Here is a 19437-nt window from a genome sequence, read left to right on the forward strand (position 1 = left end):
GAGTAAAAAAAACAAATCCTTTAAAATTCCTGTAGCTCAACTCCACCCTCAGCCCAGAGGGCTTTCTGGAAGACTCCAAACACAGGGATGGCCACTGCAGTTGGTTCAGTGCAGAGTGACACTGATTGGCTGATTCATGCGGTTAAGCGTGTGGCAGAAAAGACGCCATACCTGCAGACACTGTGGCCCTCCACGACCACGGTCGAGTGTCGACGGCTAGCTCGGCTAACGTAAAAGCGGTGTGTTTGTTTGAAGGGAAGAGAGTCACTCAGTTCTGATTGGACGAGTTCTGATTACACGACCTCTCCCACATTACACCTGATCGCTGCTCAACCATTGAACTGTCTCGATCGAACTGATGAACACACCTGGAACTAAGAGGAGAAGCTGGATAAGTGCTTGTGGAGAATGTGCTGAACCAGGTGACCCAGGTGGATGTGCAGTTGTGCAGTTTTACTAAACAGCGGATCCTATTCCTGTGCTTGGAGCGATGCCCCCCCCCCCACCCCATCCATCTTCCCAAAAGCCCACCACATTGGATATTGCCTCAGCTCAATAAAGTTCAGATGAGAAAGTAAAGTAGTCCATTGCATTAAGCGCGCTAGTGGGATTCACAAAATGGCCGCCGGTAACACTGTAGAAGAGGTAGAGTTAATGGCCGATCGCCCGCGAAAACGCGAGACTTGAATTGGGAAACGCCGGACGTTCGGGGTCACACCCTTTTGGGATGCACCAGGTTCAGTGCTAACCAATTAATAGTTTCCACAGTTTACCGCCCACATCCAAAACCTAATGTTTGAAACTACAAATCGGCAAAGTCTATTGAAAACCCACTCCCTCCCTCCCTCTCTCATTTTAGCCCTTTCATCTCCCTCCTCCAATGCTTCCCCCCCCTCTCTCTCTCTCTCCATCTCTCCTCCTCCTTTCAGCCTCTCCTCCGTCCCTCCCCCTCTCCTCCGCCGGCCAGGGCGAACCTCCTCAGCGCCTCCCTCTCGAACTCCTCCATCTCCTCCTTGGCCCCCCGGTCCCCCTCCACCAGGTCCTCCAGCACGTCTGCCACGTCCTCCGCGAACTCGTGGAACGGGACGCGGCGGTGCCGGAAGACCCCGTCCGCGAAGAACTCGCCGACCAGCGAGACGACGGCGTCCCTCCTCTCCCCGGCGTGGTCGCCGCCGAGCCTCGCCAGGTAGGACCCCAGGAGCGCCCCGAACTCGGCCTGCTGCACGGGCGCGAGGCCCTCCTTCCTGGCGCACTCCGCCACGCCCTCGCAGGCCACCGGGGGGCGGTGTTTCCACAGCCGCTCCCGCTGCCGCTGCCAGTAGTCCGCCTGGTCCAGGGCTCGAGTCTTCTTCTTCTCCTGCGGCCAGAGCTTCTCCTTCCCGCTCTTTTCCTTCACCATCCCTCTCCAGCCCCTCTGCGCCTTCCACCACTCCTTCTCCTTCTTCCAGTCCTTCCCCTCTTTTTTATCCCCCCGCCATCCATCTCGCCTCTGCTCCTTCCTCTCCGTCTTCCCCTTCCACGCCCCCTCGCTCTTCTTCTCTCCTCCTTTGTGCCACTCTCTCCCCGTCTCCCACGCCCGCCTCCTCTCCACCTTCTCCTTCCACTCCCTGCGCTTGTCTTTCCCTCCGTCCTTGCCGTGCTTCCAGTCGCCCTCCCCTACCCTCTTCTCCTTTCTCTCCTCCCTCTGCCTCCACTCCTTGCCCTCTTCCCTCCCTTTCTTCCACTCCTTCTCCTGGTGCCCGTCCCTCCTGACCTCCCTCACTCTTCCCATCCACTGCCTCTTCCTCTCGCCTTCCCTCCACGCTGGGTCCTCCACCCTTTCCGTCCTCCTCTCCTCCTCCCTCACTCCGTTCCCTGGGCCTCCTGCCATTTTCTCCTCTTCCTGCCCTATATCGCCCTCCTCCACAACCGCCTGCTTCTGCTCCTCCCAGAGGCCGCCGTGTACTGCGGTGTGGTTCTCCGTCTGGCCAGTAGGGGGCTCCTTCTGCAGCACCAAGTCCAGCTCCTCCTTCTGGGCGAGACAGGGACACAATCGAGAGATCAGACGACAGCAGACAAATCGTTGCCTTCAAAAGCGGTCATGCACAGCAGATACGCGACCCCCCTGCAGGTATGATAGTGGTTAACAGAGAAGCAAAGTCTCTCACTTCAGCTCTCAGACTTGGTTTTTTCATTTCTACATTACATTAGTTATTAAGTGAGCGCTTTTATCCAAAGCAACTTACAGTTGCTTAGACTAAACAGGGACCAAATCCCTCCTGGAGCAATGTGGGGTTAAGGGCCTTGCTCAAGGGCCGAATAGTTGCACTGATCTTACTGCGGCTATACCGGGGCTTTAGCCACCAGCTTTCCAGGTTCCAGTGAAGCACCTTCGGCAGTGAGCTACAGGCTGCCCCACACGCACCTATCAACACACCTACAGGAGCAGGTGCTATATTAGAGCAGGGTCTTGATTTTAATGTAACTTTTTGTAGCATTGGTCGTGCTTCTCAGGCTCATGTTCTTGTACTCCAGCTCTTTTGGTGTAGGGAAGCCACAGGTACGCCCCCGCCCTTAGCCATGCTCTGACCAGCAGCCGTACCCTCACCTGCAGCTGTGCCTGAAGTATCGCCCCCTGCTGGTTGACTTCCGCAAGTTTGCCCAGCAGCTGTGACACCTCCTGCGGATTCGGGAGCTTGGCGTCGGGGTTGAGCCATTCCTGACGAGACAGATAATGCACGGCGACATCACACCGTAACCGGGTACGGTGGAGCACACAACGCTCATTTATGCAGCCGGATATCGAGTGCGTGCACTTCAGCCCCGCGGAGACGCACGCCCCAAGTCAGCGGCACGAGCCTGCGAGCCCACGCTGCTCCTTACAGATCCCTGCTGGAAAAATCCAGCTGTGACCAGCTTGACAATTGAGCTGGTCATAAGCTGGTCTAGCTGGGGTATGGGCTGGTCAACCAACTAGTACTGGTGGCTGCTCTGAGCTGGTAGCTGGTCAAACCATGTCAAGCCGGGAGCTGATCTGAACTGGTCAACCAGCTACCAGCTGTTTCGAAAGCCGTTTCTAGCTTGAGCTGTTTTCAGCAGGGATCAGCCACACTCGCCTACAATGAGCAGGCAACTCTAACTGATGGCAAGCATTGAGAAAGAGTGGTTACAGAAGTGGTTACTGGGAGAGTAGGAGAGATAGAGTGAAGAAGGGATGAAAGAGAGGAGCGGACCTGTTTTCCGTGTAGCTCAGGGTCTTTCGGCTGGGCGGAGTCCTCTTCTGATAGCGGAAGGAAAAGACAAACTATGACAAACGCTTCAGCACCGCAGACGATAATAACACATAATTATGCTGCATTAGAGTGTGCCTCAAGCAAAGTGAAACTCAACACAGTCACAACACAAACCATGAACACAGTAAGCACTTCATTTAATGACATGCTTAATCCAACACAAAGTACATCTATGCAACATAACGGTGGTTTCAAACAGCACACACACACACACACACACAGGCTGTGACGCAGTTTAGACAGTCGAATGCCCTGTAACACCTGCACAAGCCTTTGACATGATGACAGAACACACAATAAAGCACAATAAAGCAGCACTATTTCCAGAATGCTAGACCTTAGACTGGCTCCGGAAACTTCCAGAATGCTGGGTGAACTAAAGCTGCACCAACCCCCTTCCACTGCCAAGAGGATTAGAGCGGGCCTGCCCAACCCCGTTCAGGGAGTTCTACAGTCCTGCAAGTTTTCATTCAAACCCTATTTGGCACACCTGATTCTACCAACTAACATATTGAAAAAAATCTCCAGCTGTTGAATGAGGTGTGCTTTCTTAGGGTTGGGGTGAAAACCTGCAGGACAGTAGATTTCCAGGAATAGGGTTGGGCAGCCCTGTTCTAACGGTTGAAGAAGATGTGCTTTGTTAGAGCTGGAGTGAAAACCTACAGGACAGTAGATCACCAGGATCAGGGCTGGGCAGCCCTGCTGTAAAGTTTTCAGAGGCTCCAAAGTTCTCCAAGCAGGCAGGGTAAGTATAGCAGCCAAAGAGCATTTCCTGTGCTAGGGGTTACAATCTTTAATTCACTTTTTATTCTGAGTCACTGTGGCACATTTGAGGTCATTTTAGCACTGTACTCCAAAGACGTGGAAAAGGTACACAGCTGTGCAGAGGAAGAATGATGTACCAATGGATGGATGCACCAAAGTTATGACTGGTTTCATGTGCTTAATTGCCCAACCATTTATTTATTAACTTATTTTTTACATAAAATGGGCAGTTAACTTCGGATTTAATTCAAATATAATGGTATGGCAATCTACTGTATGTGTGTTCAGTGATCTTCATACGGTGCTCTATAGACTCTATGCAGATACAGGAATATCAACTATTGCACAACGTGCACAACCCCGCCCGCAATTACCACTGTAGTCAGAGACAAGTGGCCTTTGTTAGACTGAGAGAGACATGGGCGTGCAGTGCATTGTGGGTAAAACAGGATCAGAGCCAGCGGGGGCGTGAGAACGTGAGTTAGCGCTACAGCTTATAGTGCACAAGTGTTCCTACCGCCATCCAGGTCAAGGAAGTAACCTGTAGGAGCAGCAAACCTTAGATCCCCATCCTTACATAACAAACAACCCCCTTCAGTGCCAATTACGTAAACACTGTTATTTGCATCCAATTATATGTAGTAGCACGTACTATGTTGTTGTTATTGGAGGGACATCACAAAACAATGGCGTTTATATAAAGTATCACCAGGGAGCATTAATAGCAGTGTGTGGGTATTACCTAGCATCTGCGCTAAATACTTTGGACGTGAGCTTGCTTCTATTATACTAGGAAACAGTGCAGGCCTGAGATTTTCTCTCGGCCCGTGCTACAGACATTAAACAGTGTCGCTACAGTAATACAAACATGACACAAACAGACAAACAAAGTGAGAATGTCTACAGAAACCACAAGAATGACAAAGTGCACAGCTCTACAGGACAACGACACTAGAAACGCCATCCAGCTGACTCACCAGTAAATATTATGGACCCCAGGCAGAGCAGCACCAGAGCACCCACAATGCACTTGTTCAGAGACATCCAGCCGCCTTCCTCCTTCTTCTCGATCAGGTGGAACTCCTCCTCCTCCTCCTCCTCTTCCTCCCTCGCTCTCCACAGGGGCTCTGCAGGGGCGGGGGGTGGGACGTGTCTTCTCCTTAACCCGTCCCCCTCCGAGGCCTCGCTGGAGGGGGCCTCGGGGCCAGAGTCACCCCGAAAATCTGTCGGGGGGGGGGAAACCGTTACAGATGCAAAAGGCCTCTGATTTTATCCCCATTATTTACCGCAAAACTTCCATTACCCCTTTAAGCCCCGCCCACACGTGCCTCCCCGCCACTCAAAACTCTCACCCACCTTCTTGGTGCACAACATCTGCCAGGATTTTAGCAGGCTCAGAAACCTCCTCTTCCTTTTGGGGCTCCTCCACTTCCTGTGATTCAGTGGCGGATGTGGACGGGACGGAGGCTGGGCATTGGCTGTCACGGACGGGGGGCTCAAGGGCGGGGCTTATGTCAGCGTCGGCATCAGGGGCGGGGCCTACGGGCTCGGGGGCTACGTCAGTATAAACGTCAGAAGTGGGGATAATAGGGGCAAGACTCTCAGGGGCGGGGCTTGTGTGGGCGCTGGGCTCGTGGGCGGGGCCATCATCTGTAATGACCTCAGGGGCGGAGCTTGTGTGGGTGGAGAGCTTGTGGGCGGGGCCATCAGCTGCAATGAGCTCAGGGGCGGAGCTTGCGTGGGTGTAAATATCAGGGGTCGAGCTAACAGGGATGAGACCCTCAGTGTCAGAGCACGGACTGGTGACATCAGTGTACAGGCCAACAGGGGCGTGGCTCTCCTGGTCGGAGATCAAAGGCACATGGCTGGAAGGGGAGGGGCTTAATACAGTGGGGCTGGAAGGGGCGGATCCCTCCGTTGCGGTCTCCTGGCAGACCTGGGAACGGGCAGGCAAATGAGCGAATCAGAAGCAGCTAATCCAGACCACAACAGTATCTGTCAAAGAAGATTTATGAAGGCCATTTGACAATGGCTGGCATGGGTGGAGCAGGCTAATGAATTAGCGCTGTTGTTTTGTTACACAAGATGAAGACAGATAGCCTGAAAGACAGGGAAACCAGTATGACAACCAGGCCTGGGTCAAATACGTAATCGTTTTGGATTCGATTGTGCTCAGAAGGCAGGGTTTGCACATTTTGAGAGGTTCCAATACACCAGACAAGCTGAGTGAAGTGTAGAAAAGTATTTGAATCCAAAACAATTACTTATATGACCCAGCTTAAAGCCACATAATAGACACATAATAGAGACTGTTTTATAGCCATTAGGAGGAAATAATCTAAATTACATAAATCTCCATCAGCTTTATTGGACTTTTCCACGTCAATATCCTGTATCCTGAAGTCAGTAAATTGAATGAGTTTTAGTTGAACAGTGCTTTGGATGAAGGTGCTATATAAATGCCAACCGTTCACCATTTACCATTAATCAACTAAGTCACTTTGGATGAAAGCGTAAGGTTAGCTAAAGAACTGTAATGTCATGTAATTTATTTCTTTTTTAGGCCTTTTTCAGCTTTATTGGACAGTATATAGAGATAGGAAGAATGGGGGCGAGAGAGAGGGAAAGACATGCGACAAATTGTCAGACGGTCGGATTCGAACCGCCGACGTCGCGGCTCACAATGAGCATGCGGTCCGTGCTCTACAGGCTGCACCACTGAGACACCCATGTCATGTAATTTAAATAAATGGAGATGCAGACATTATTAGATCCAGGTGTGATGATGATAACGGACAGACACACGGATGTGGGGGGAGGGGGGGGGGGGGTCAGCTGACCTGCAGCCCCTCCTCGGAGAGAGCCTCTTCAGCGGGAACCCCACCATCCCCTCGCTGTTCCTCGGCAACAGGCCCTGGCGACAGACAGCACAACACAGCCATGGATCTTATGAGGTCCAAGCATGCAGAGAGCATGTGGCACTGCTCTGCCGATCCAGCTCGTTCAGTTGACAGAACCTTCCGGTGTTTTTGTTTTTTTCCCCCAGAACGTTTATATATGCATTTCTCTCCGAGCGCTTAAAATAAAAAGGGTGAAAGCAGTTAAACTGACATCCATACCTTCCACTTCCTCTGAGAGGCGTGGCGTCTCAGAGGGACTCTCTTTCCCATCATGCCCTGGGCCTACGCTCTCGACAGGGGCTTCCTGAAAGGGAGGAGTTTTGTATACTTTATTTCTCGCGGTTACAGGGAAACCTGTCCGAAAGCATGAGAGACAGACAGAGAGAGACAGAGGGATAGAGAGTGTGAGACAGCGGGCAAGAAAGAGAAAGAGAGAGGTCTCATACTGTCCTGAGAGAGACGGAGCAAGAAAGTGAGATAGAGTGGGAGAGAGAGAGAAATATAGATCGAGAGAGAGAGAGAGAGAACCTTAAGGAACAGACCAATCACGCATTTCGACATCTTCTCTCTGATTCAAAGTTCAGCACCAATGCGCACCCACAAACAGGGACTAACCCGTTTTAAACCCCTTTTCACCATTAGCTAAAGCAATCCAGACAATCGGCCTGCTAAACAAATTCCTCTTACTTACGGGAGTTTTAACAAAGCAGAGCGCATCTGTCATCTAAATGTGCACTAGAAAACTTAGACGTATAGTATTGTGCAGAAGTTTTAGGCACCCTATACTTTATTATATATATATATATGTTTATTTTTTTGTGTGTGTTAGTATAAAAGAACACATTTGAGATTTCCAAATATTCATTTTCCAAAAGATTTAATTTTACAGAGACATTTTTGTATTTAATTTTAAAAAGTGACATATTACTGGAAGCAATTGACTACTTTTTACATAAAAACTTGATCAAGGCTGAGATCGGAACCAAAGAGCCAACCAAAGTCTGCAGAAGAACTCTGGCAACTTCTCCAACATGCTTGGAACAACCACCCTGCTGATTGTCTTAAAGAACTGCAGGACAGCGTTGGCCATCTCAGAGAAGTGATGCAGTTTTAACGCATTTAAGGGTGATCACAAAAAATATTGATTTGATTCAGTTTTTAACTATTCTGCCAAATTACTAAAATGTAATGTAAAATGTATAGCACATTTATTTAGGACCTTTCATTGAATTATTTTTTAAAGAATCTTATCTGTACAGAATGCTATACAGGTGCCTAAGACTTTTGCACAGTACTGTATATATTATAACGCCTAACTTTGCACCACTATCCAGTTCCACTTGGCAATACTTGAACACACTATAATTAGGGTGCTCCACTGACGGTGCACATGCACAGACATGCAGTTAAAGAACAGCCTGGATAGATAAAGCCTTCAAGCCGCGTATATCTGTTTTGGGCAAGCCCATGGTAACGAAAGTTAACTACAGGATATTTACTTGCCAAATACAGCCACGTAACCGATACTGATATATGCCTTTGTAACAATCAGCGGTCTAACTAATGTAGTTGTTAATCATGAATGAATGTGGTACAAATACATTAAACATGAAATTAACATTTCATTAGTTAATGTAACAAATGTATAAGTTACATGAATATTGATACATTAGCAAAAGCAAACCATAGGCTACATTTGTAGCTAACCATTAGCAAATACATTAACTGTTTTTTTTAATTCCAATATGAATTAGCATGACCTAATGTAGATCTTGACACAAATTAATGACACATTTACAAAGTTGTACAGTAGTTAACAACTACATTGGTTGATGCCAACTCATGTAATCTGGTGACATTAGCTCAGGAGGTAAGAGCAGCCGTTTGGCAGTCAGAGGCTTGCTGGTTCGATCCCGCCCTGAGCAAGACACCCAACCCCCAAATGCTCCAAACGAGCTAGTTGGTGTCTCGCGTGGCAGCCAATCACCGTTGGGGTGTGAATGGGTGAATGAGAAGCATTAATTGTACAGTGCTTTGGATTAAGGTGCTATATAAATGCACAAATTTACCATTTCATCTCATGATTTACCCAATCAGCAAATAACCCTATCTCTATCAGCGATATTGGGCTTTTCCCTCTGGAACAGTTATAAACACACAGAGTAAATAAGTAAATGAGCAGAGTTGCAGACGTAGCAAACGACGTGGTGAGTGACAGGTAGCACAAACACAGATCTGCTCTTTGTGCACTCACTGGAGGAGCAGGGTCACCGTGAGGCCTCTCTCCTGACTCCACCCTGTCCGGGGGCGCTGCCCAATCACCCGGCTCCGGCACGGTGCCGCTGCCTGGCAACAGAACAGAGCGTGAGAAAGTCAAGCAACGCCGCCGCCACGGTAACACGTCTTCACACGCTTCCCCCGCCCCTGCCTCGAGCTGCGCCTGGCATCCGCCTGCATGGCCAATGGGGCTTCAGCATCAGCCTGCACGCTCCCAAACCAGCCAATGGGGCTTCAGCATCAGCCTGCACGCTCCCAAACCGGCCAATGGGGCTTCAGCATCAGCCTGCACGCTCCCAAACCAGCCAATGGGGCTTCAGCATCAGCCTGCACGCTCCCAAACTGGCCAGTGGGGCTGCAACATCAGCCTGCACGCTCCCAAACCGGCCAATGGGGCTTCAGCATCAGCCTGCACGCTCCCAAACCGGCAAATGGGGCTTCAGCATCAGCCTGTACGCTCCCAAACCGGCCAATGGGGCTTCAGCATCAGCCTGCAGGCTCTCAAACCGGCCAATGGGGCTTCAGCATCAGCCTGCACGCTCCCAAACCGGCCAATGGGGCTTCAGCATCAGCCTGCACGCTCCCAAACCGGCCAATGGGTCTTCGGTATCAGCCTGTACGCTCCCAAACCGGCTAATGGGGCTTCAGCATCAGCCTGTACGCTCCCAAACCGGCCAATGGGGCTGAGGACGGCCATCTTCTCTCCCAAACCAAGCAATGGGGCTTAGGGCAGCCATCTTCTCTCTCTCTCAAACCAGCCAATGGGGTTCAGGACAGCCATTTTATCTACCAAACCAGCCAATGGGGTTCAGGAGAGCCATCTTCTCTCCCAAACCAGCCAATGGGGCTCAGGACAGCCATCTTCTCTCCCATACTGGCCAATGGGGTAGCAAGGTTAGCACGGGTTCTTAGTAGCTTTTAGTAGCATTAACATATCGTTTGCCTGGCACCTGGTCAATGCAAATGTCATTAAAATTTCTGTGACCTTTATATTTTACGTATCTTTATATCCTATTCATATAAGGGTCAATGACTCACACACACATTCCGTTCCATTAATGGGTAATTACACTCTAGTTCACAATTTTTTAGCCGTTTTGTATGCCTACTTTATAGTGGATCATTTTAATCCATACCATTATTGAAGCGTTTCTGAAATAATCATTTTGGCGGATAGAAAAGCATCTTCTGTTGCCCCAATCGTGACGTCAGGGTAACTCTTTGGAGGTAGCTCTCATCATCTCAATGTCAATCAAGAGAGGGAAAATTGTCGATGCCCTCAAACGGCTCATTTTCAATGTCAGAGCACCAGCTGTTAGGGATCAAGACTACTCGAACACTGCCCTGATTGGTCAGAAAATACTTTATACACATTTTTCTAAATTGTGCACTAGGCAGAGCCGGGCTGAAATGGTGAGTGTGATTGGGTAAATGAACATGCGCGACAATGATGATTTTGCCTGAAAAACAATCAAATTACAGAAAGGCAGTATCTGTCTGAAACACACAGCCTGAACATGGGAAATGCAAGCCTGCATTAATAATAATCCCATGGGCCAGTGTATACGTGTACCTACATGTCACTTTCCCACAGAGGCCTGGCGCTTCAGCAACACTTTCAATCCCATCATCCTCTGGGCCTATGTTCTCAACAGGAGTCTCCTGGAATGAAACAGGTGAGGTTTAGCCAGTACAGCTAATGATTACAGGAAGTTGCTCAAGTGCCTGATCCTCGGCTGCGTGCATATATACACACACACACACACACACACCACATGGATATTAGAATAATAAACTCCACACCCACTTCTGTCAACATACTGTGTGCAACTGCCACGGTTCAGTGATGACTCACGCAGTGACATCACAGTTAAAACTCAGGAAGGGATTATTCTGAACCATTTTTAACCTGGAAACCGCCGATTATCAACCGTCTGAGGAGCAGGGGTTTTTTTTTGGAATGTTGTCTCAAAATTCTAAATCCGTGTTCTAGAACATTGCTTGCAATTACCAGCAGTGACTGTTACACCAGCATTAGAACGTTCAGTTACGAACAGTCTAATCACTCATTTGTGACCTTTACATCTTAAGGGTTCATTGTGGCTGATAAAACGGCATTATACGCAGGTTAACGGTGAATAACGTCATCCCCTTCATGGATACAGATGGGAAATAATCAATTGCTCGATTTCCCATTCTCTCCCATTTACTGTACACACTTTTTTTGTGGATCATTAGCAAGCATTTTGCTCGTTAAGTAAATGGCGCAGTAGGTCTTGAGTGCTTCAATTGACACCACAAAGGCCCGATGTCCGTTTGCAATGACTTTGATTTCCCATTCAGCTTTATTTATTACTACATCTGGTGCGAGTCAGCCACACTGTAAATCAGAATCGAACGAGCACGTTGCAGCTAAACGTCCGTCTGCAACCGCCCCTTCGTTTGTTGCAATCGCTCTGCCGTTCTCTTTCACGGTGTGATCAGGTGCCCTGCCAGGGATCCCTTCACAAGACGACACAGCGTCACCGAAAAAATACACGGATAGCACTGGTAATACTCCTCCCTGTTTGGCCCCAGGGTGGCTCATCACTTTTCAGCACATTAGCAGCTTTCAGTATCCGGTCACAACCATTCATTAAATACACTCAGTGAGCAATTTATCAGGTATTCATTAGACTTCCTTTTTTAGACTTCTACCGTCAAAGCCTATCCACTTGGGAGTTATGATGCGTTGCGGGTGGGTATTTGCGTTGATGTCACCTTCCTGTCAGCTTTAACCAGTCTGGCCATTCTCCTCTGACGTCTATCATTAACTGTCTGCAGAACTGCTGCTCACTGGATTGTTTTTTGCACCATTCTTTGCAACTCCAGAGACTAGTGTGTGTGAAAATCCCAGGAGATCAGCGGTTTCTGAGATACTCAAACCACACTGTCTGCCACCAACAATCATTCCACGGTCAAAGTCACTTAGATCACATTTTTTCCCCATTCTGACGGTTGATGTGAAAATGAACTGAACTCCTGACCCGTATCTACATGATTATATGTATTGCACTGCAGCCACACAATTGGCTGTTTAGATAACCGCATAAATAAGTAGGTGTAATAACGTAAAAGCGATCGGTAAGTGTATTTCCTGTTATTCTGACTGCGGTACTTCTGCATTATTGTTTTGTTGTACTATCTGTGGTGACTTAATTCAAAGGCACTGCAAGTTGCTCAGGATTGCATCAGCCACCTAAATAGATTAATAAGCATATAAATAAAATGACAGGTCATACAGGCCCAAAATAATCGACCTCATCCTTAAAGCTTGCCTCGGGGATGAGCTGGGTCCAACCGCCGACAATTCCGTTGCTGTCCTTGTCAGACATCGCCTCCTAGCGGTTCAGCGTTGTTCCTGCAAGACACATAAAACCTTTTTTTTCAGGTGACGGATTCTCTCCGGTCTCAGAGAAGCCATTGTACAATATTTGTTTCTGATTCCCAGTTTTCAGATACTGCAGACAGCTGATCTCGAGATAATCCCTTTGAAATCTTGAGATAATGATAACGTGTGTACTGAATAAACAGGACAATTAGCCTAGGCTACTAAAGTAATCAAATATGATTTTCAGTTACTGAGTAGCAAATTGATATCGTTTTCACTACCCATCTTCTGAAATGCAAATGCAAAAGGGAATTATCTTTTTTTTTAATGTGAAAAAATAGTTTGCATTTATTTTTACATATGTCTGCACGTATTGAATTCACGCGCTCATTAACAGTTCGCCTGCGTTTCTGCAGCTGCGCTCGTCTTGGCTCGTGGCAGTCCAGTAGATTCTTTGGCAGAGAACTTGTGTCACTAAGGATGCTTTTCACGTCTGGTTCAACTGTGTACTTCGCCCTGGTTACCAGACACAACGTTTTGCGTCCAGTTTTGCTTTTCAAATGTAATCTTGCGGTCTAATACTATGAAGGCCTACGCTGAATGTCGCTCTGTGTCCGTATGCTGCATATTTTTCCGGCTGGACAATACCTGTTAATAAAATATTGTTCTTCAACTTTTAATTTTTATTTATTTATTTATTTTATAGCTGGATGTGGCCCATTCATTGCGATACTTAAGCTACATACAGTACAGCGTGGGCTACGTATAGCCTAGCTCATATGCTGTACACCTAAAAGGATGTCAAATTTGCTTAAAATGCCAGTTTTGTGTAAAATGTGACAGTAAGTTGCAGAAGGTCGCATAGCAGATTAGAACAATAGTATCGATCGAAACATTATTTTTGCAATAACTACGAGCAAGTGTCTTAGTTTTGCATTTACGCATACCCCGAACTCTATAGGGTGACATGCGGAAACTAACTTTAGCTAGGCAACTACCCAGCCTGTCATCAAGCTTGCTTTTATTTTCCATCTTACATAACATTACTTCACACGTGCCTCTTGTGTCCATCTACCATGCCATCACGCATGTCAAAATTACCAAAAATGGTCAGATAGCGCATAGGCTAATTACTCTGAATTGACTACTTTAATATATTATTATTTTATAATATTTCGAATAATACCCAGCGAGTTTAGAGTGCTTTGTTGACAAAAAGTAATTTTCCAGCGAAAGGTTCGCGAGGTAGCAAGACAATAATAGCCTACGCAACGTCATTCTCGCCAAATCGGATAATGGTTAAAGGAAGTTTATGTTATTCGTCAAACATGTCACATAGTATGACATTTGTTCCTATTCTTCTTTTATCCGTGTAGCTGTACAACGGAACCACACAACTGCAAATCAGTTAGCTAGCATTAGCTAGTGACGTACAGTATCGATATCAATGGAATACTTCTGGAAATACAGAAAATTTGTATGGGAAAGTTCAATTAAACATATATAAATATAGCTTGTTAAGTGTCACATACTTACAGCTTTTTGCATATCTCTCCAAAGTGTTAAGAGGCGTAGTTTTCCCAATTGCCTGCGTTCTTTGCGCGGACCTTCAGAACTTTAGGAATCCCTACCTCCGCACAACTGATACGCTTCCCGTTTTATCCAATAGGATGACAAGGCTTACTGGTTTTCCGTATTACTTGAACGGCCTCAGCCAATCATTAAAGGAGTTATGTCGTGTCAGGAAAAATAGCTAATTTTTGCCACTGACTGACATTCACAGGTGAGAGTGGCGGGTGATGACATACAATACCTCAAACATGTACGCGTGACTACGATGACTGCACACACAGATGCGCGGACATGCGTGTAGAACCAGACATTTACTGACACGTCCTCGAGTGCTATATTTGTGGGGACTTCCCATGGGCTGCTCCTGGCTCCATTTGCAGCTCGCCAGCTTGCATGCAATTCCCATTATGTTACACCACATACCCCTTTTAAAGGAAGACCAACCTTTTTTCCGACTTACCCAGACTTGATGTTCGATTTCATTTTCATTCACTGGCTCAATTTCCATGTTAGCATAACGTGTTTGCTTAGCATGAAGACTTGGAGCCTATATTTACACTAGGTATCTATCATGTGTATTTTAAATACAAAACATGTAAAAATGAGAGACGATGTTTCTACCTTTTAAAACTACCTTCAGAAGGCGCGCGGGTCACTGCGCTCAACCAGTGGAAGACGGAAGTGGATCTTCAATCGTTTTTACCAATTCCCCCCCCCCCCCCCCCCCGCACGTGCATTTCAAATACACATGATTCTTCGTGTAAATAAGACAGCTTCGCAGTCGCTGTAAGGTGTATTTCTCCACTTTTAAGGTAGGCTACTGACACAGATAGCTTAGGATAAAGACTAACACCTATGCTAACATGGAAATTGAACCAGTGACTGCACAAAAATGAAAATGAAATCTCGTTTAAGTCTGGGTAAGTCAGAAAAAAGGTGTATTTCCGAAAATGTTGGTGTTTTCCTTTAATTAAACAGAACTTATACCCAGTGCTGAGAAGATGCTGGACAGCCAACACCAATATCTCAGTGCTATATTTGTTGGGACTTCCCATTGCTTTCTCTAATCAATATTATCCATTTAAGGCAATCGACCTTCTCGTAATTGCCTTGGTTTACTTTTATAAGCCTTCCCCCAAGGGCATCGACTCTGGGACTGCATGCTGGTCTGTCTGTTACTCTCTCCGTCTCCCTCTCGTCAAAAGGGCGCCATGGCAGTCGACGCTGAATCGTAGGCCTGAGGACCGAAGCGCTTTGTGCGGTAAACGCTACAATCTTTTCTGGATAATTTTTGATATTAAATGAAGGAAATACGCCACATTTTTCCGGACCTATATTCCAAATTAAACGTGGAATAGTGGTAAGCGGGGGGCAGAAACTTTGTTTAATCAAATGAACAAGTCTTGATGTTGAATAATTTCTAATTTCAAAATCATGGGTAATAATTTAAATTCATTGACCATTTGATTTTAAAAAATTAATTTCGGCTGTTGCTTTTTGGGGGTGCAATTCTGCAAGTATCCAGCAGATGGCCACCCAATTCAAGTACTCGAGACGCCACATAAATTAGGAGCAAAGTCTTCATACTGTATGGTGAATGGTAGACTTCTGATGAAAATGTGACCCACATTATTTTTGTAGCACACCAGTATATTCCTATACATTTCTACTGGTTCGAAGTCCTAGAATTAAACAGAAAGGAGTCTAGAATTGACTTTTGATTAATTTTACAGCTGAATTCGACACTATATGCTGTCACATCTGCCACTGCAAATATTGAATTATTTCTTCCCCTACAATCTTTCGTGAGAACGCAGACCCACAGATTTGTACACTTTCAATGACACTCTTTGAACATGCACTGTTCCTGTGAACCAAAATGGTGTGCTTGCACTGTTCTAATTTGAGCCAACATGGCAGACAGTTTGCATTTCAGCGAGTGGGTGTAGCTTCCTGCTGCATGTGCTTGTGAATGAATGGAGGCAAAAGGGTGTGTGTAAATGCACTTGCTCCTGTCCATTTCCTCTTAGCGGCACCATTACTCTTACTGCCAATCTTTCCCCCCCTCTTTCTCTCTGAACCCCACCCAGAATTTAATACCAGCCAGGAAATGCCCACTCACATTAGCCACGCCCCCTTTCCATCTGCTCTCCTCGAGACGCGACTCTTCCTGCCCTCCCCCCTTTTTCCATTCCCGCTATCGGTTTCCATTCCACCCGCCTCTGCCTCCCCTTCACTCGCCCAACACATATGCACACCTGCTCTCCCTCTCTCCAGCTAGCTCCATCCTTTTTGCCTTTTGCCCTGTCAAACTGCCTTTGCCACGCCATTCCAGAACGAGAAGCACAAGCAACAATTAGGAACAAATAATTGCACCGTTCTAAGAACAGATAATTCTGCATGTATGCCTAAATGTACACCGTTTTCTTTGTTGGGGGACATACTTTTTACGTGTTATATATATAAATAAATAAAAACTTCCGTAACTTCGCACAACCTACTGACTTGCCAATATTAATATTGTTAATATAATATCTGTTGATATTTTGGTGTTGTGAAGAACGCTGCCCATACAAACATAGGCTGCAAGTAAACATACCAAAAGACATCAAATCCAGTTTGTAAAATCAAGAAAATATATTTGAAACCAAACCCACCAATAAGGAATATATGGTGTGAGCATGAGTGAGCAAGCAAGAAACACCGTCACAATTTAAAATATAATAAGAGATACAAAAATTGATGCAAACTAGGTGAGTAAGCAGCACATTTGGCAAGTATAATGTGCTCATCAAGGATCAGCTCACATGCATGGAAAATAAAGTAACGTATTCACAAACACTTGGGAAAAAGCCGTAACGTCGTTTGGGTACAGCGCACACGCTAGTTTATCGCTTTTGAGCGTGCCAGCCTCGCTGAGCTGGCGCCTGAGCAAAAGTTCAAAAAGAAAAACAAAAGAAAAAGTCAAATAAGTCCCTTGGTGCAATAAGCAAGAGTCTGTATTCGAACAGACAGAAGGCGCGGCCATAACAAAACATATGACATCGAGATTTAACAGTTAAAGCCACCGAACCGAGTATTTAAAAAAAGAAAAGAAAAAGAAAATGCTAATGACGGTAGTAGTGACAACCATGAAAAAAATTGCAAAAAAACGTCTAGAACTGGGAGACAGAATCACCTAAACTCCTAAAACTCACCATTTGGCTTATGTCAAAGATCAAAAGCTTTCCACCGATCCAAGCTATTACACAGCACACTTTACATACCATTTACTCTGTAATTAATCTACAGGCAAGTACAGTATACATTATACAGCACGTGTACCGTGTACAGTATAAACACTCTGGCCTCCAGGGAAGCCAGCCGTCCGATGCAGAGAAAGCTCTTTCATTTCAGGACGACTGAAGCCACGCTACACCCATTCATGCACAACGACACACAAACGTCCTGGTAATCCAGGAGTCAAAGAAGATTTTCAAATCAGAAAAGATAAAGAATTGATGGATATTTTCACAAGCATTAAACATCACAATATCAGCCTCAGGAGAAGAGAGGACGGGCCCACTTTGGGCTACAGATACATTACTAAAACCGGGAGTAAATGTGAAGGGAGAGCAAGTCCATGTCAGCGGAGACCATACTCGACTGGCATCAGGCTCCTATAGGCAACTTTAAGTGTACAAGTATGGATGAATTTGATCAATATGGCTGTAGTGGTGGAACAAGGCACAGTTATATGAAAACAGGGAAAGGGACTAGGGAGGGAGAGAGGCGAAAAGGGACAAGTGAGGGAAAGTATGGAGGTAACGCACCAAGGTGGAGATTTCCTCTTCCTGCCTCTTTGGGAACCTCCGATTCCATGGAGGTTCCCAAACCTCACCAGAACCAATTTCAGACCAACAGCAGATTACAGTTTTAAGCAAAGACAGTTATTCTTCAAATTATTAATGTGACACAATCATGAAAAAATACAAATAATAAAAACAAAAAACAAGAACAAGAAAGGCTGAGGATGCTTTTGCTCATCGATAATTCAGGGATCATTAAAATCTGCCCCTCAATTCCAAATACAGCCCTGGTTTTATTTTCTCCAGGGTTATTAACTGAACAATTAGTGCGACTGATAGAACAGACTATCTTCACATCTGATTCCCAGGTAAAGGTTGGAAAACCAGCAGTTCTCGGCCGTCGAGTACCGACATTTGATGATCCCTGTTCGAATTAGATCCCTTTTCCCCGCATCTAGTGGTCAAACAAAGGTACTGCCATAACCTTGGGGGAGCCCTTTATTGAGTGAATGAGTGAGGGACTTTTTGCAACCTGAAAACATCCAACTGAAGCAAATGTTATGTCCTCTGCCCTTGATTTTATTGACTTGAGAACTCAAGGGGCAGCATGCACCCTCGAACCAATCAGATGGCAGCAGCCTGCCTGCTCCAGCTGTGCGACTCCTCCTCAAGTCAGATCATATGGAGCCACAAAATGGCCACCTTGGTGGGACAGGTACCCCATTGCAAAATGGCTGTCCAAAATCGCCATATAAAGACAAAATAAAATGGTATAAAAACAAAATTTTTGGTTTTAGTGCTTCCATCACACATACAGATATACCTGCAAAGGGTTTACTGTAACCCAAAACTAGAAAAGGAGAATGCTGCACCCTTGGAGAAATCTGTGGGATGTAATTGTATCTCCAAAGCCTCTGAAAGCAGGACAGTCTTGTGGGCTCCTACATCTATCTGTTCAGACATGTGGACACAACATTCTTGTCTCTGAATATTGTGCATTTAATTTTTTGTTTTTGTGTGTTACCATTTGTCAATTAATTTTCAAATATGCTGAAATCAACCTCCGTATTTTAAGGCATTTCTAAACTGTGAGCAGCGCAGTCTTATCAACAATAGTAGAAATAATAATAATAATAATCATAATAATAATGAAAATACCTCAATAACAATGTGGGAAGACATTGTTGGTTATTAAAATATCAAGCAACTTTGTAGGCACTGCATTAATGGCTCTGCATACTAAATCCCGAAATAATCCAAAACATTGAAAGTATTTCTAGCCATTCTCTTCACTTATTTTTACATTTAATTACTTTTGCAGCACCTACAGCAATCCCTCCTCCTTAACCACTGTTGTAAACTGCAGATATTCCATTTTGTTAATTACTTTTGAAAGGTTTTTCTAAACGCATGATGTGTAAAACACACTTGAAGGCGTTGAGGTAGATCTTTGGAGTGAGCTTAAATCAGGGGTGCACAACAAGGGCCGATCC

At 46.0% G+C, this 19437-nt stretch overlaps 1 protein-coding gene across 8 annotated transcripts; it reads right to left on the reverse strand.

The window, feature by feature from the left end:
- Positions 1-550: 550 nt before the first annotated feature.
- Positions 551-14749, reverse strand: LOC133136130 (pre-B-cell leukemia transcription factor-interacting protein 1-like). 8 transcript variants are annotated; one of them, XM_061253376.1, is made up of 12 exons: positions 14617-14749; positions 12532-12614; positions 10792-10876; positions 9192-9283; positions 7157-7241; positions 6878-6951; positions 5394-5973; positions 5015-5260; positions 4555-4578; positions 3213-3259; positions 2588-2698; positions 551-2011 (listed from the first exon to the last, which is right to left on the reverse strand). In XM_061253376.1, exons 2-12 carry the CDS (start codon positions 12586-12588, stop codon positions 926-928), a joined length of 2487 nt encoding a protein of 828 aa, XP_061109360.1. In that variant the 5' UTR covers positions 12589-12614; positions 14617-14749; the 3' UTR covers positions 551-925. The 8 variants fall into 8 exon arrangements, with proteins under 8 accessions (XP_061109360.1, XP_061109355.1, XP_061109358.1 ...); XM_061253371.1 differs by having other exon boundaries at positions 12496-12614; XM_061253374.1 differs by lacking the exon at positions 14617-14749 and adding an exon at positions 14121-14266.
- Positions 14750-19437: the final 4688 nt, after the last annotated feature.

This window comes from Conger conger, chromosome 9, assembly GCF_963514075.1.
Source record: "Conger conger chromosome 9, fConCon1.1, whole genome shotgun sequence".
Lineage (NCBI taxonomy): Eukaryota > Metazoa > Chordata > Actinopteri > Anguilliformes > Congridae > Conger > Conger conger.